Raw genomic sequence first — 16,998 nt, forward strand, 5'->3', positions numbered from 1 at the left:
TCCAGTGAAGGGAATTTCAGTGACGGGGGATTCCATTGAACTGGATTTTATCCAGTCATATGCTATTTGGTGCTGGGTAAAGTGCTACAAAATTCTAAAGAGAGAAGAAAGCTTAGTTAAGTGCATAACGATTCATCCAGGAAGAAAAAGACGAGATAAGGCCGAAAGGTGCAATCTCTGAGCCTCAATCCATCATCCGCAAGCGAAGCTTTGTTCAAGGACTCTGCTATTGAAAGGTCAGCCCGAGAGGGGAGCTTTTCCTACATTGTCAACCATAAGCGGCAAGCGGATTTCCACTGATCAATGACCAAGACATTGGCACTGACCGTCTCTATCTACCCCTTCTTTGTATTCGATATCTTTGTCATCTTTGTATTCATTCATCATGTATCGAAAAATTGCTAGAAATAATAGTTGTTTTGATTATGACCATATGTCGTATTCTGTCTATCACTGCTTTCCTCATATATGTTGTCTCCATCATGTTTTCTCTATCTTTCAATAAGCATTATAAGCATCCCAAGACTTAATGTAAAGTAAAGTTAATAAATACACTTAGCTAAAGTATGTTGGACGGCATCTTCACCTGTGAGAGTAGAAGTGAAAATGTCATTCTGATCTATCGAGAGAAGGTCAAGAGAGTGCGTTAACTAAAGCAAGTAGTACTTCAAGACATGGAAGCAACCTTGCGTTCATTACGTTTAGCTCTAGTTTCTATACAGACATGTGGGAAGCGTGGTCGATCACTGAGAGGAGTACGCCATGAGAAGAACAGAATAGTATTCGTCTCTTTATTTTCCTTAAGACCTTGCAATGATTTGTAAGCTTATCTGTCTTTTCTTTTCACACCTTAAGCCTTGCCATCGCAACCCCTGTCCTTGTACAGACTTCACAGCTAGCCCACTCTTTAGCATCTTGTACATTACGCCTGTATCAAATACATCTAGTTTAGGTTTATTGTATTTATTTCATTGCTTTACTTTACTTTATCGCAATTTCACAGATTTTGTAACATATAAACACTTTTCAAAGAATTGAGAAACCGGTCGCATAATAGCATGAAAACATCACATTAAATCGATACCGAATTTCCCCGTGTTCGACCTCGGATCACACCGAGAAACTTGCGATGGAATTACACTTGGTTTCATCGTAAGAAAACTTGTGACAACGCATAGCATACTACAAGAACATCTATTAATAACACATATCTAAGTAGTATCGCATAAAATTCCATTCATATATGCATTGTGTAGCATATCAGTATATGTGCATAGCATAGATGCATTGTAAACCGCAACAAGTTTTTGGCGCCGTTACCGGGGAACTGGTAACGGGGACATGAGCTTGTAGCATTAGATCAAATAAATTGTCAACAGTTGACACAAGATTGCTACTATCCCTAGTGAACAACGTATACATTGCTTAATGTGACCAACCACTTACTCTCTCAGATAGTTGATTGTTACTGACTTCACTCATGGACAAGCGATGCGTTAGCCCATAGACAGGCGTTGCAGTAGCTTCACACTAAGCAAATAAGTTTTCTCATATACTCACGCAACACACACTTCTCGATGGTTTGCTCCATGCTTCATATCCCTAATCCACATGACCAAGTATGCAATACCCAAGCAATCTCACTAAGTGTTGCAATGAAAGTAGATGCTAAGCAAGAAGATGAAGATGGAGTCAAAGGAACAAAGAAATGCATTGAAAATAGATTGTATTAATTTCTTAATTCCAAAATGTCATACAATACAATATAAGAAAGAATGGAAAAGAAAAGGACTGGCTAGAAGCAAAGACTTGCTTCCAGCAGATGTGTGTCAAGGCTGCTGGTGGTGCCATGGATGGGCGGAGGAGCTGACTCTCTCGAGATCTAACTCCAGTCGAAGGCTTCGGTCGTCACTCGGAATAGATGAAAGAGGTGAAGAACTCTCAGCCCTCTTCTCATGCATTTATCTAGATTGCGGGGAAAATCCCCAGTTGAGGGATAATCTCCGGATGTTTTGAAGTTATGCTCATCGAATTCTATTTATAGAGCTTGGATCCCCAACAAAATTAATTAGATTGCTCTAAATCTAACATTTGGTGCGCCAGTCCTTTTCTGAACCTCTACTACTAACGGCGCGGTAGGTGAAATGTCAACATCAGCTGTGGATTTTCTCGAGGTAGATGCATTGATGCGTTTATTCCACCTACCTTGCGTCGATCCCTTTAGAATGCATTGTCGCGTAGCCGCAGTCATTTAATGGCCGCATTTGCTTAATACCGCAACTCTACATGATGACCACAATCACCTGACGAGCGTAATTCCCATGTGATGGACGCATATGGCTGATTACCGCAACATCCATGCGTTGATCTAATGCGTTTGCCTTGCGTTGGAGAGTTTCTCCGCATGCGGTCGTCTATACGGTGGTCCAGTTTCTGTGTTTGCGTTCATTTCCTGCATTAGCTACAAAGATAGAACATTGAATGCATAATTAACACAAAATAAGGGGTTAGCTGAGATTCGACATGCTGATCTATGCAAGCTCATATTCTCGTGAATTCCTATCATGATCAATGCATATTCTGCCTAACAACCTTCATAATTCTAAGTAAAAGGCCTAAGATGACATGCATTTCTTCATATCATCACCATCCCCCTCCTATTTTACGGAAATTTTGTTCAAGTCAAATAATTAGAAGTTGTGTCCTTGATGAAGAGTTTGAGTCTGTTTTGTCTTTTTTTCACAAGCATGCATGTAGAGATCATTTTAGTTCTAAACGAATTGCAAGAGAAATTTTAGACTCAAGACTACTTTAGAATTCTTTGTTCACTCGTATGCATTTTGCAAGCCTTGTAATAAGTGTAAAAAATCTGGATCTTTGTCAAAAAGAAACGAAATGCCACTTAACTCCTTTCTTGTATGTGAGATATTTGATGTTTTAAGCTTAGATTTCATAGCCCATTCCCTTCTTCGTTTGGTTATCTGTACATTTTTCTTACAATAGATTATGTTTCAAAGTTGGTTGAAGCAATTCCCACTACTAATGCTTAGTCTATTGTTTCAGGATTTCCCAAAAATAATATTTTTTGTAGATTTGGAATTCCTAGGGCCATTATAAGCGATCAAGGAACACACTTTTGGAATATAATCATAGAAGCATTATTGAGGAAATATGTAGTACACCACCAAGTTGCAATCCCGTATCATCCTCAAACAAATGGCGAAGCGAAAATTTTCAATAGAGAAGTGAAGAGCATTCTAGGAAAGACGGTCAACTTGAAAAGGAAAGATGGAAGCTCCGGACTTAATGATGCACGGGCTTATAGAACCGCCTTTAATACACCTATTGGAAAAATACATAATTGTATATGGCAAGGTGTGCCATCTTCCCGTTGAGGTTGAACATATGACATATTGGGCGATAAAATAATGTAATTTGAATTTAACCCAAGCCAGAGAGGAAAGACTTCTAGAATTACAAAAATGGGAGAACTAAGACGTGATGCTTATGAAAACTCCAAGATGTATAAAGAGAAAACCATGTCCATTCATGATAAAAATTTGATAAGAAAAGACTTCAAAATTGGACAAAAAGTATTGCTTTAAAATTCTAGATTTCAATTGATGTCTAAAAAACTTAAGTTCAAGTGGTTAGGTTTTTTTGAAATTACTAATGTTTTCTCTCATTGTGTAGTTGAAATTAAAAGTATTTAAACAAGAAAAAAATTTCAAGATGAACGGTCATAGGCTTAAAAATCTACAACGAAGGGCATGTAAACCAAATTCAATTGGACTTGCATTTGACTAATCCCTCGTACATGTGATCCCCCTCTTCACCAATGTCGAACAAGCAATGCTAAAAATTTGCAAAAACAAGAAAAATTTTCTCTTTCTTTTCATTTTCATTTTTTTTCTTTTCTTTTTCTTATACTCTGTTATTTTTTTTTTTATTCCTTAACATATTTTGTTAATAAATGAAAGAATAATTTATTTTTCTTTTTCTTTATAGGTAAACTCAAGAAAAAGGAAAGCTCAAAAAAAAAAAGGACTTCTCTCAAGCAAAGGAAAAAATTGGGGATGGAAAATGTTGCTTGCATGTTTTTTATATTTTCAATATTTTCATAGAAAATTGAGCCTTACTAACATTTTTTCTCTATAATGATATATAAATGCATGTTTGGAACACTTGAGTATCTGAGCTCGGGTTAGATTTAGATTTTATCATTTTGATATTTTGATATCTTGATTAGATTTGGGGCTCTAATATCTTGATAATTGCTTTGATGTTCTGAAATTGAAATTTTTTTAGTTGTTAATGAAATATATCTTCCATATCAAGAGTGATTTTTCATATCTTTGTGAATACTCCATGATTTCTTTTTAATGTTCCAAAAGATTATTTTGCTATAAATGAATGAATGCATGATTGAATGAATGCATGAAACACAAAATAAAAGAATCACATTGATTTTATTTTATGTTCTCATTAGATTTCTCCGCAATCATTTCTTTCTTATCAATGAAATTTTGATGACGCACTCTTTTTAGCAAAGATAAAAGCAAATTTTAGACATTTAAAATTTTCTAACAAAAATTTGAAACAATTTTTTCAAAAGAAAATTTCTTTTCCTTTTAATTTCATAAAGACTCGAATGCTTTGTCTTTATGTTTATTTAGAATATTAGACTTTTAGAAATGTCATTTCTACTTTTTTTTTTTTTTTTTATACCCCAATAGGACAACTTTTGGTCTAAGAACAACCATCTTGTTAGAGTAGCAAGTCTAGACAAAGAAGATAAAATAGGGCCTTCTAAAAAAAAAAAGTTGCTAGCATAAAAACAAAATAGCATAACTTTGACTAACGTGTGTGTGCATGGATATAGATGAAAAGAGCTACCCCCATCTTGTCTAGTTAAGCCCCGCGAGAAAAGAGCAATAGGTTCCCGGCGGTGTGAGGGTGAAAGCTATTCTTCTAGATAAAAGAAATGTCAATTAAGATTTGTGTGTGTGAGTTTATAAAGGCACCATTGTCTTAGAATTGCATCTCTTTTTTGCAAGTTTAGGTATACCCTAGACCCATAACCGAGTCAATATAAGCCGAAGAAGAATTGAGAGTTAGATAGAACTTTTCCACTAGCCTTAGACTCTTAAATAAACTAAAAACCTTGCAATCTTTTCTTTCATTAAGTCTCAATTGATTGTTAGTAAATTTTAAACTTATAAATGTTTGTATTGTATCAATACTTCCTTGATTTTTGAGAAAAGAATTAAGAATGAAATATTTGTGTATGTCAAATTAGAATATAACCAATTTAAATGAACAAGCGAATGAATAAACAATTAAGTGATTCACATTTTGACTAAATGTTTGTCTTTTTTTTTTTTTTTTTTTTTGTTTTCCTCATCATGACCAAGAGTTAAGTTGGGGGTATTTTGATAGGTCTTGAAAAGAACTATATTTTACATGTTAACTCCCCTCATTTTATACTATTAATTTGGTTAATATCCCAATTTTATAGGTAAAATAGTTAATTGGGCTAATTAATTAAATCCTTCACATTCTCTACATTTGAAGTTTCCATCCCTGCCACTTTGATTACTATTAAATCCACATTCAATGTCCCTTTTACCACCAAAAGGTTATAACTCTTATGCATACTATGATTGATGTTATTACCATTGTCTCTGACATAAGGAGGGTTGTATTGTCCAGGACGCTTGTTCAGATGCTTTAAAACTTTGCTAAATTGTTTTGTTAACAAATAAAGAGTGTCAGCAAGATTCTCTTCACCGTCTTTCCCTTTGTTTAGAGCCTGATTCTCTTCACTGTCTTTCCCTTTATTTAGAGCCTGATTTTCATTCATAGATGATTGCAACGCTAGCCCTTTACCTTTCTTGTCTCTTATTTCGTGCGCGAGAATTAACTAGGGAGGCCTCATCCTCTACTTCAGTCCAGTCCTTCCCTTGTTCGTAAGAGACTTTTCTATACTCATCAGTGACTTAAGGATGAGTCCATCCATTCACAACAGCTTTCTAGGTCTTACTGTCAATTATTTTAAAATTAAACGCGGTCATTCTAGTTTTCCAGTATGAGTAATTAGTCTTATCAAGCACTGGAGGTCTGGTACTGGATCCACCTTTTCTGATTGGTTCTATTGCAAACAAACAACGATAGTATAACGGCAAAACCCACTCTAAATACTAATTGAAACAATGTACAAGCAGTCAAAATAAAAGGAACCTTGATGGACATAATGACGTTAGACCAACACAGAGATAAGCAAAGAGAGAAATAACACACAATATGTTAACTTAGTTCAGTATAACTTTACCTATATCTAAGAGGCTCAAGGCCCAATTGAAAAAAAAATAGTAATATTCAAAAGGTTTACAAGAAGGATTATTTATATGATATAACTACTATCATGTAATACAGTAAACCTTAGTAAGTATTTTGTTTAGACTCCCCCTAGACTTGATGTCACCTATCTCAAGGTCTTCTCACAACTCAGGCTCCATCTAAGTCCGAAGCTTTTAGCTTATTCAATCTTGCACGTTTAGGCTCCCCTTAAACTCAATGCTTCTTTTCAAGAATCACATACACACAATGTAAATCCAGCAGTGCTTCATTCTTATTCTTTTTGCAACAGTCGCACAAGAAGAGCAATGTCTATCACCAAAAAACCTACCTTCAATCTATTTAATATTTCCTTTTATAACAACTTCTAAAAAGGAAGGAACGAACAAGGTAACCAACATCAATACAAAGGAAGGAACGAATAAGGTAACCAACATCAATACCAAAAAGGTAAGCAGAAGGAACATTCTAAAAAAAAAAAAACCAATCAGTCCAAACTAAAGTCAATCAGAAAATATACAACATTCAAATAAAAGAAAATTTACATGTCAGTGACACAATAAAAATTATTATTATATGTTTACACATTATCTTGTTATCTAATTAATTTTGTGTTTAAATACTTCTAATCTGGTTGTAATTTTGACATTAAAACTTAAATACTTAGTAATTTAAATGATTTATAACATGAACATTACTATTTTATAATGATTTAGTTTTATTTCCAACATTAATATCACAAACTTCATTGACAATTCTAACTACCATGATGATTCCAGCTTACCCTTAGTATTTAGTTATACGATTGACAAAAATAAAATAGAGAGAAGAAGGGTCTTACCAATACAGATACTGACATAGGTATGAGTATGGATTTAGAGAGAAGAAAAGGTAAATGATGAAAGGTTAAAAAGGATAATGTAGGTCTCACATGATAATAAAAAATAATCCGATCGAATATCTATTTAGGGAAGAGTAATACTTTGGTAGCCCACGCAACTATCCAACCAGAAAAAGAGTATAGGATTAGGTGTAGCATAGACTATACCTTATCATTGTTTTTTAGGGAATGGAATTATGAATTTAGGAGTGTGGTCAACCATTAGTTAGAATATTGATAAAGACATTATAGGAAAATAATCATTGATTGATTGATTACACGTTTATAGGAAAATAAGCATAACCTAAATGAAAAATAAATTCAATCATAAAATTTAAATTTATAATAAACATTTTAAGACTTCCAACTGGTAGTTTAAGAAACACCATGTTTATACTTCTTCTTCTTTTGTTTTTAGTGGGGCAGCGCTGGCTCGAATTGAAGGGAAAATGGAAGTTCAGACGGAAAATAAGAATATATGGGGCTGACCACATTAAAAAAAAGAAAAAAAGGATAATTTATTTGTTTAAATTGAGAGAGACACAAGAGACAAAAAAAAGGGGAATGGCCACAAGCAACGTGAATGTGATTTTGCTTGAAAAGGAGAGAGAAGTAAAGTATAGAGAATTTGAAAGAAAAAGGTTTGGTGATATATATACATATATATTGTTCCCCAACAAATATTCTTCTATTTTATCACTATATATAAAGTGTATGAGTATTGGGAAATTATCACAAGCAATATAATAATATCTGTTGCTTGTTGCCTTCCATTAAAGATCATCTGAAAAACCATAAACCATGGCCCTCGAAGGAGTTCTTTCCAGTGTTGGTGGGGAGATCTTGAATCTACTAGGCTCTCAAGCATTACAACGCCTTGGAATGCTACGGGAATTCGACGATGATCTCGACAAACTCAAGACCAATGTTTCAGCCATTAAGGCTGTACTTTGTGATGCACAGGAGCGTGAATTGAAAGGTGAACATTCTTTGACGGATTGGCTTGAAAAGTTGGGCCAAGCTTTTTATGATGCGGAGGATGTGCTTGATGAAGTCGCTACCGAGTCTCGCCGTCGAGAAGTGATGACAAGAGGCAAAAATGCAAAACAGGTTAGAATCTTCTTCTCCAATTCTAACCAACTTGCATTTAACTATAGGATGACACGTCAACTCAAGAAAATTAATGAGAGGCTAGATGTTATTTCCCAAGAAAAAGATAAGTTTCGTTTGAATATAAATGTTGAACCGATGATGTCAAGTGCTTTATCTCATCCATTTGGAAAGAGACGGGAAACTGAATCTTCTTTAGAAGAGGTGAAAGTGATTGGAAGGGATGATGATATGAGCTACATAAAAAACCTTTTACTGGCAGAGGATGATATGAATGTAAAAGCTAATGTTTCATTCATTGCCATTGTTGGAATGGGTGGAATAGGCAAGACAACCTTGGCTAGAGCTCTCTACGATGACAAAGAAGTTAAAGATTGTTTTAATCCAAGAATTTGGATTTGGGTTTCTAATCAATTCGATAGGAGTACAATATTGAAAAAGATAATAGAATCAGCAACAGAAAAGAAAGCTGAGGTAGAAGGACTGGAAGCTTTAAAAAAAAAGCTTCAAAAAGTGATAGAAGGAAATAAGTATTTGTTAGTTATGGATGATGTATGGAGTGAAAACAAAAATGAATGGGAGAATTTGAAAAGCTTGTTAATGGTTGGTGCAAGAGGGAGTAAGATTTTGATCACAAAGCGTGATAGTCATAAAGTAGTTCCAGACATTGAAATAGTTTCTTTGAAAGACTTACCTGAGGACCATTCTTGGAGGTTGTTTAAACAAGTGGCATTTAAAGAAAGTGAATTAGAGTCAATAGATCCAAACTTGGTACGATTGGGAAAAGAAATTTCAAAGAAATGTGGAGGTATTCCTCTTGTAATAAGTCACATAGGAAGTTTATTATATGGAACAACTTCAACGGAAGCCTGGATGCTCATCAAGGATAATGAACTTTTAAATGTTACTCAAGAACAAAACAATAATGGTCGTAATGTGATATCAACATTAAAATTGAGCTATAACTATTTGCCACCAAATTTGAAGCAATGTTTTGCCTACACATCCTTGTTTCCCAAAGGATATAAAATTAATTCGAATGAATTGATTAGACAATGGATGGCTCAAGGTTTTATTAAATCATCAAATAGAGGAAAATCCATGGAGGATATTGGGAAGGACTATATAAATGAATTACGTCGGAGGTTTTTCTATGAAAGTTCTATTCATGATGAGAATGGTACATCGGATGATATTGTTTCTATGCATGATGTGATGCGTGATCTTGCAAGGGAGGTAGCTGGAAAGAAATTATTATATGTGTATGGAGATGGTTCTGATGAATATGTTGTGGGTAAACACACTCGCCATATTTCATTTAACTATGAAGTATGCGTAGACGAGGAGAATGTTCTATCTAAATTACGTGAAGCCAAAGGATTAAGAACGTTCCTTCTATTATTCTATCCATATGGTCCGGTGCCTCTAGCAAAAAAAAGTTTTTTGGACAAACTATTTTTTATGTTTCCACGTCTGCGAGTATTACAAATCCGTAATGTGTCAAAGTCTATAAAAAGGCTTAAACATCTTCGATATCTAAATTTCACTGTTAGCTCGGGTGTGGAATCAGTTCCAAACTCCATCACGGAATTGCAAAATTTGCAGACACTAAATCTAGCCGGTTGTTACCGCCTAAAGAAGTTGCCAAGGGATCTTAGCAATCTTGTAAATCTCAGACATCTTCTTTTTAATCCATTCAAATTAATCCATACACCGGAAGAGATAGAGAATTTGAGTTATCTACAAACATTAAGTTCATTTGTGTTGGACTGTAAAAATTTAAATAAGCTAAGGGAATTCAATAAGCTGAATTATTATATGGAAGATGGGTTAAGAATCATAGGTCTAGAGATGTTGAGGTCCACTCCATTTGAAGTTAACTCAGTAAACCTTAAAGACAGAAGAGATTACCGGCGTTTGAAACTAGAATGGAAATTGGGGAATGATGAATGTGAAGCAGTTGAGAGTGATGAAACAATATTGGAAGGCTTAGAACCACATCCAAATGTTGAAGTCTTGAGTATTAAAGGGTATTGTGGAGTAGAATTACCCAATTGGGTGTCCACCTCGTTGTCTTTAACTATGATTGATATTAAAAATTGTCCTAGATTGCAACATGTACATCAGTTCGGCTACCTTCGGGCTCTCAAAATTCTATCTTTAATCAACTTGGGATCTCTCATAAGTTTGTCCGAATGGATTGGCAGCACCACTTCTCTTAGAGCTCTAAAAATTGTGAAATGTCCAGAATTAAAATCACTGCCCATGGAAATGCGACAACTCGAATTTTTGGAATCTCTTCGCATATGGGACTGCCCTCAACTTAAGGAGAGATGCAAGAAGGGGGGAGAGGATTGGCCTAACATTTCCCATGTTACTATGGTTTCTTATGAGGAGAATTGGCCTCACACTTCCTATATTACTTTCTCTTCTTACAAGGAACCGCCTTATTTTTCAGGTATTTCTTCTCACAATTTCCCTTTTAATTTCATCCTTCATATATACACAAACACATACATATTTTTATTTTGATTAAAATTCCAATTCTATTTTTCTTTTAATTTTAATCAATTACATGCCATTCCGCATTCTATTCCCTATTCCAATATTTTTAAAAGCACATCCTAAATATTTGTTGCCACTTTCACTCTTATTATTATATTGTTATCTTATTTCCATTCACTTACAAAATTGTTGCATCTTATTATGTTAAACCAAAGTTGTGCGACTTCATGAACAACTTAATTTGGAATTTCAAATTTTAATCATTAATTTTTACAAATATTTCTTAATATTTAGAAATATATCCATTTGGTTTTTAAAATTAAGTAGATTTCCTAAAGATGATTTTCATTTCTTAGGTTTTTAAAATTAACTCGATTTCCTTAAGATGATTTTCATTTTTTAGTAAAATTTCAAATTTCAAAAATAAATTTTTAAGAACTTTTTTCTTTTTTTTTTTTCAAAACTTGGTACAGATGAATAAAAGTATATAACTAAGTAAGAAATTAAGAATTTAATCTCGGTATTTAATTATATTATCTTTTTATTCATATAATTATAAGGTTAATTACTGTTTTTGTGTCAGATGATGATGAAGATGATGAGAATGAAGAAAAGAGGAAAATGAAAGCTTGCATAACCAACATAGGTTCCTTCTTTTGTGGGTATGAACATTCTGAACCCCAAAACTATTGACTATATTATTGCTATGTTATGCTTGCGTGTCATATATATCCAAAAACATGCATGTATTTATGTGTAAGGAAATAAATATTAGTTTATTTTTTTTCTATTTAAATATATAAGAATATGCATGCACCAAAATTCAATAAAAAGTATTTATGTGTAAGGAAATAAATATTAGTTTGTTATGATTTCTTGCTTTAAATACTGAAGAATATGCATGCAGCAAAATGTGATGAAAAGATATATATAAAGTGCATTTCAGAATCTACAAACCACATTGTTGTAGAATCGATATGGTTAATGAAAATATGAATATACATAAGTTTTTTTGTATTACCTCACTACAATGATTGTGTTTTCCCTTTGTGTTTACTCTCGTAAGTCATGTTTTTTCTTTTGCTCAATATATCTAAGTGAAGTACATAGATGTATCCTAGATTGCATTATTTTTGTGATACTTACTCGCATTACACATAAAAAAACAAAAAAAAAATATAATTATTTATCTCAAATGAATAGTTTGTCACATAATAAACTTATAATCACAATTGAATGAAAATCTAACATTTTTTTTGTATTTGATGTAGACGTAGAACTGAAGGTAGGAAAATATAAGCCATTGGTTTCCGATTCAACTTGATTAGATACCAGTGCTTCTCAAAAAGAACAATGCTAAAGTTTGTGCATTCGACAAAGACTTGGAAATGAAAATTGCATCCCTGAAGATGGACACGTGCTTTATTGTTGTAACTCTTAAAATTATTTGAAACCCCCACATTTTTCTTGTTAATGGTATTAATCATGCAATAAGAGTTACCCATAACATAACATTCTGATGCTTTTGTTATTAGTATTAATATTATTATTATATTTCTTTCAAATAATTTAGTTTATATGCTTTTATATATGAATTGAATTTGACAAAACAAATATGGTTCAATTAATCTCACATATATAGAATCCATGTTACTAAAAGGTACATGACTCAAATTCTTTTGTCGCTCTTTATTAGATATATAATTTTATTTCTGAATCTAATTGTATCATTTATATATATGTAAAAAGTATATAAAATGAATAAAAAATAATAAAAATAATGTAATGTTTGCAATTGCAGATAAGTTTCTTCAAGTGAACTTCATATCGGGAAGGAAATGAATAAAAGCATGTTCTATGCTCATCCTGCTTTTCTCTTCCCTCCTTTAGCCTTGCTTCTCATCATTCTTTTTTTTTTTTTTTATCTTTCTTATTGTTTTTCAACACTAATTACTTTATTCTATTTGTTTAATTGTTATTTCTTGCTTGTTCTATCTTAAAGTTGTGTGTATACAAGACATAATTTGCATATGTGTATATATATATATATATATATATATATCAAATTTTCATGTCTTTTCTTTGTTCAATACACGCCAATCATTGTTTTTTATATATATATCATTCTATTTCTCTTTTTTTTCGATCACTTGGGCATCACATCATGCCCACTATCTTTTTCTTTTTCAATTTTAGTTTACCTTTAAAAAAAAAGAGAGACAAACAAAAGAATAGCACATCACAAAGCCGTGGTAGAACATTATTATTCGAGTGCATAGCCCAAGACTTTTCTTTTCTTTTCTTTTCTTTTGTTTTTAATTTCCAAACACATTTGGTTAAATTATCATTTTATCCACATATTTTGAATTTTGTTTAATTTTAATCTTTATATTTTTTATTGTTTAATTTTAGTCTCGTTATTTTATTAAAATTTATTAAATCATAATATTTTCATGAAAAAAATAAAATATGTGAATATATTTCCGAAAAAAATTAAAAAAGTAAAAAACAAACTAGTATTGTAGATTAAATTTAAAATTTATTAGAAGTACAAATACTAAAATTAGACAATTTAAAATATATGGACGAACAAAAATAAATTTTTTAAATTTGTTGTTGGATAACCATTTTGCTTTTAATTTTTAATTTTTAATTTTTAACATTTATATATGCTTGTAATTTTCTTTCAATTTTCACATAGGGTTTTCACTTTTCTTAAATAAATATTAAATTTTTACTTAAAATCTAAAAATAAAAACACATTCCTTAAGGAATCATTTGATTTTTAGTTTTTAATTTTTGAAAATAAGTATTGATTCCCAATTCAATTTTCTGGTTTTTTTTTTATACTTTAAAAATGTTTTCATAATTGTCAAGGAATTTTAAAAACGTTTCTTTTCTATATGCTCTATCCCTCTCCTTCTCTACTAATTTCTACCACGTGGGCTCATGTACACTTCTTTTCCGAATAAACAAACAAATAATAATAACAATAATGTAAAGTAGCCCATTTTTTTTCTTATTCATAGTTAATTTGCTTGCTATTTTACCCTTTTTTTCCCTCTCTAAGGTGATAATGACAAAGTTTGTGTATGGTAACCTACAAAATTAAGAAGCCATCGATAGTGGAAACAAGTCTGAGATGTCAATAGTTCCTTCAAATTAAAAATAAAAATAAAAAATCTGAGAGATACAATAGCTTTCTACGTTACTTTCTTTTCCTACTTTAATTACTCGAAACTATTTATGGCAAACTGATATGACTATATGTCCTAGGCTACATTCTTCAAAATTAAATTATGTTAAAAGCAATGTATCTTTCCGTTAGTGTTACGTAATCGGCAATTAAATAAAACAAAAAACGTAACAAGTATCAATACACAGATATACGGGATTCACTAATGGCGTGTTAGCTACATCTACAAGGCAGAGGGAGAACAATATTATTAGAGAGAATGTTTTCTGAATACACCAAAATCGGCGCCTCTAAAGGTTAGAGACTTTATATAGCACACTACTCTAAGCCCTAGGGTCATAATCATAAATAACTAAAGTGAAACCCTCATACTTGATTATTTGAAGTGCCAACAAACAAATTTAAGATATTCCAATAGTTATAATAAGTTGAACAACAAAGATAGGCTCATTGAGATATTCAACAACAAATTCTGGCCAAAAAAATGGTGGTAGGTGCCATGTGTGAAGCAAATTAAGCCACGTAGTTGAACTACGATGAAGGGTAAAAATTCACACTTACCTCATCTGTTCAATCATTTCAGATTTTGTTCTTCTTTCTCTCTTATATGTTCTTGGGGTTTTATGATGAAATCGAAGAAGATAAAAATCTCTAACATGCAGTACGAGAAATGTAAAGAGAAGAAAAAGATCAACACAATGGTTATAGTGGTTCGGTCTAATAGACCTACATCCACTTTCAAAGGTATGAGTTTCTTTCTTTATTCAAGTGATTTTAAGGTGTTTCCAGATCTTTACAAAATTCTTCACAAAATGAACTCTCTCGCTGTTTTTTTCTCCTTTCAGAACATTATAAGAGATCTACAAGATAAAAGTAGTTACTTATTTTCAGTTGTTAACATCCTTTTAATAAATTTTGTTTTTCTTATATGAGGTAAGCTGGAGAAGGACTCAACTGGAGTTACTTTGTGATAAGATAATGCTTAACTCACCTTCTTTAAAAATTAAATACGCCAATTATATATGGTTGGTTGAGGTGAAATATATATCAATATAGTATGTAGTTGCTAGTCACCTTTTGCATTATCAACCAAGACTTTTGTATCCCAAACTTACCTAATCTTAACTCTTGTCCCAATCTCACTTCCTCACACTTGTTTTGCTACTTGATTCTTTAAATCCCTTCCTCCAAAATCTTCCTCCTTTTTCAGCTATGGTTCAAGCTATTCTCTTCAACACTACGAAAAACTGCCCTTGCTCAATCTATTTATAGCCATAATGGGATGTCTAGTAATCAATTTCAATTGAGGTTATGGTTGTGTGTTTCTAAAGAACTTGATGTGAAAATTATTATCTACAAGATAATAGAGTCCGCAACTCAAAAGATTTATAACTCGTCTCTTCAAATGGATACAATGGAAAAGGAACTGAAAAATCCAAATTGATGGAAAGAAATATTTGCTTGTCATGACGTAGTTTTTTACTTCTCAATTTTGGGCGGTTTTATCCACATCAAATTTGTTGGTATTATGCGTTTGTTATTATTTTTCTTATTATCTTTCTTAATTCCTATTAGATATTCACAAAGAGGAGATAATTTTGGAATAGTAGGCAAGTGATTCAACCCATCCAAGAAGTTCAATGAACTAGTTATTAAAGAAGGCATATCTAGTCTTTTGGTTTTTGCCTCAATATTTCCATTATGTCGGCTTCAAACATGTTACAGAAGGACTCGAAATCAAGAAGAACATCGCAGCTAGAAGTTGAATCGTTGTCAACATCTTTCTGTTATATGTTGTAACCACTAGAGCTTCATCGTTGACCATTGCGCCTACATATATAAAGGAAAACGAATGTGAGATTAATGTAATAAGAAGAGTAAGAGTGAATAAGAAATCGAGAGAGCAAAGCATTCATTCTGTAATACTTTGAAGAGTAATAAAAGAGAACCCCCCCGATTTGTACAGTGGACGTAGGCCTTCGGCCGAACCACTTAAACTCTTGTATCTTTCCTTTCTAACTCTACGATCGTTTAGAATTTACTAAAATATCGTTTACACGATCGTGTAGTTCCTATCGCATCATGTACTCGATTATTTAGCTCCGCGTCCAATTGTCTATACAATCGTTTAACTCCTCAGTTGTCGTCTACATGATCGTCTAGCTCCACTTAACTATCATTCACATGATCGTCAGTGCTTCATCCAATTGTTTACATAATTGAACTATCGTTTAGTTCTTGATGTTTCGTCTACACGATCGAGCTGCCATTTGGTAAATGATAGAAGATTTTCAAGCCTCAACATACTACCTCCTCTGACTCTTGAATTGTTATTGATCGTTACATCTGAGTGTTTTGTGATTGTGAATGGTGTTTTGTGATCGTTACATTAGATGCTACCGAAGAAGGTGGAGACCAGAATACTATGGAGATTCAAGATTGGGTGTTAAATTCTGGCTGCTCAATCCACATGACACCATCCAAGGGATGGTTTTGCACTTAGAAGAAGTGAGATGGTGGGTTGATCCATATGGGAAACAATAACACTTGCAGAGCTATTAGAATAGGGTCTGTGTCCTTGAAAATGTAGGATGGTTTAGTGAAACTGATTAGGAATGTGTGTTCCTACTTTGGAGAGAAATCTCCTATCTTTGGGGATGTTCGATGCCATAGGCTATAAGTATAGAGGTGTGGGAGGAACTTTAAAAATTATTAAGGATTCTAAAGTAGTTTTGGTGGCAACCTGTAGGAATGTATCAGCAACAGCGGAAGAACCAAGGATCATTTAAGCACTCTAATTCATTAATTTTTGAAAAATATAAAGCATGCTCTTGCAGAAAACCTATGAGTTTCATGACATACCTCTTGTAGAACATCTTCAAAGCTTGTTCTCCAGCTGCAATCTTTTCCAAATCTTATTACAGACCACCTCAAGATCTTCCCCATTGGT

At 32.8% G+C, this 16,998-nt stretch overlaps 1 protein-coding gene across 2 annotated transcripts; it reads left to right on the forward strand.

The window, feature by feature from the left end:
* The first annotated feature begins 7,919 nt into the window (after positions 1-7,919).
* Positions 7,920-12,927, forward strand: LOC120087315 (putative disease resistance protein RGA1). Of its 2 annotated transcripts, none has more exons than XM_039044285.2 (3): positions 7,920-10,805; positions 11,436-11,514; positions 12,124-12,417. In XM_039044285.2, exons 1-3 carry the CDS (start codon positions 8,039-8,041, stop codon positions 12,149-12,151), a joined length of 2,874 nt encoding a protein of 957 aa, XP_038900213.2. In that variant the 5' UTR covers positions 7,920-8,038; the 3' UTR covers positions 12,152-12,417. The 2 variants fall into 2 exon arrangements, with proteins under 2 accessions (XP_038900213.2, XP_038900215.2); XM_039044287.2 differs by lacking the exon at positions 12,124-12,417 and adding an exon at positions 12,654-12,927 and having other exon boundaries at positions 7,926-10,805.
* The last annotated feature ends 4,071 nt before the right edge of the window (positions 12,928-16,998 follow it).

Source organism: Benincasa hispida, chromosome 9, assembly GCF_027475165.1.
Source record: "Benincasa hispida cultivar pf3 chromosome 9, pf3_genome.v1.1, whole genome shotgun sequence".
NCBI classification, from domain to species: Eukaryota; Viridiplantae; Streptophyta; class Magnoliopsida; order Cucurbitales; family Cucurbitaceae; genus Benincasa; species Benincasa hispida.

Coding starts and splice junctions, on each gene's coding strand:
- LOC120087315 (XM_039044285.2), top strand. CDS start 8,039: ATGGCCCTCGAAGGAGTTCTTTCCAGTGTTGGTGGGGAGATCTTGAAT. Junction 10,806..11,435: donor GGAACCGCCTTATTTTTCAG/GTATTTCTTCTC, acceptor TTTTTGTGTCAG/ATGATGATGAAGATGATGAG. Junction 11,515..12,123: donor ATAGGTTCCTTCTTTTGTGG/GTATGAACATTC, acceptor TATTTGATGTAG/ACGTAGAACTGAAGGTAGGA.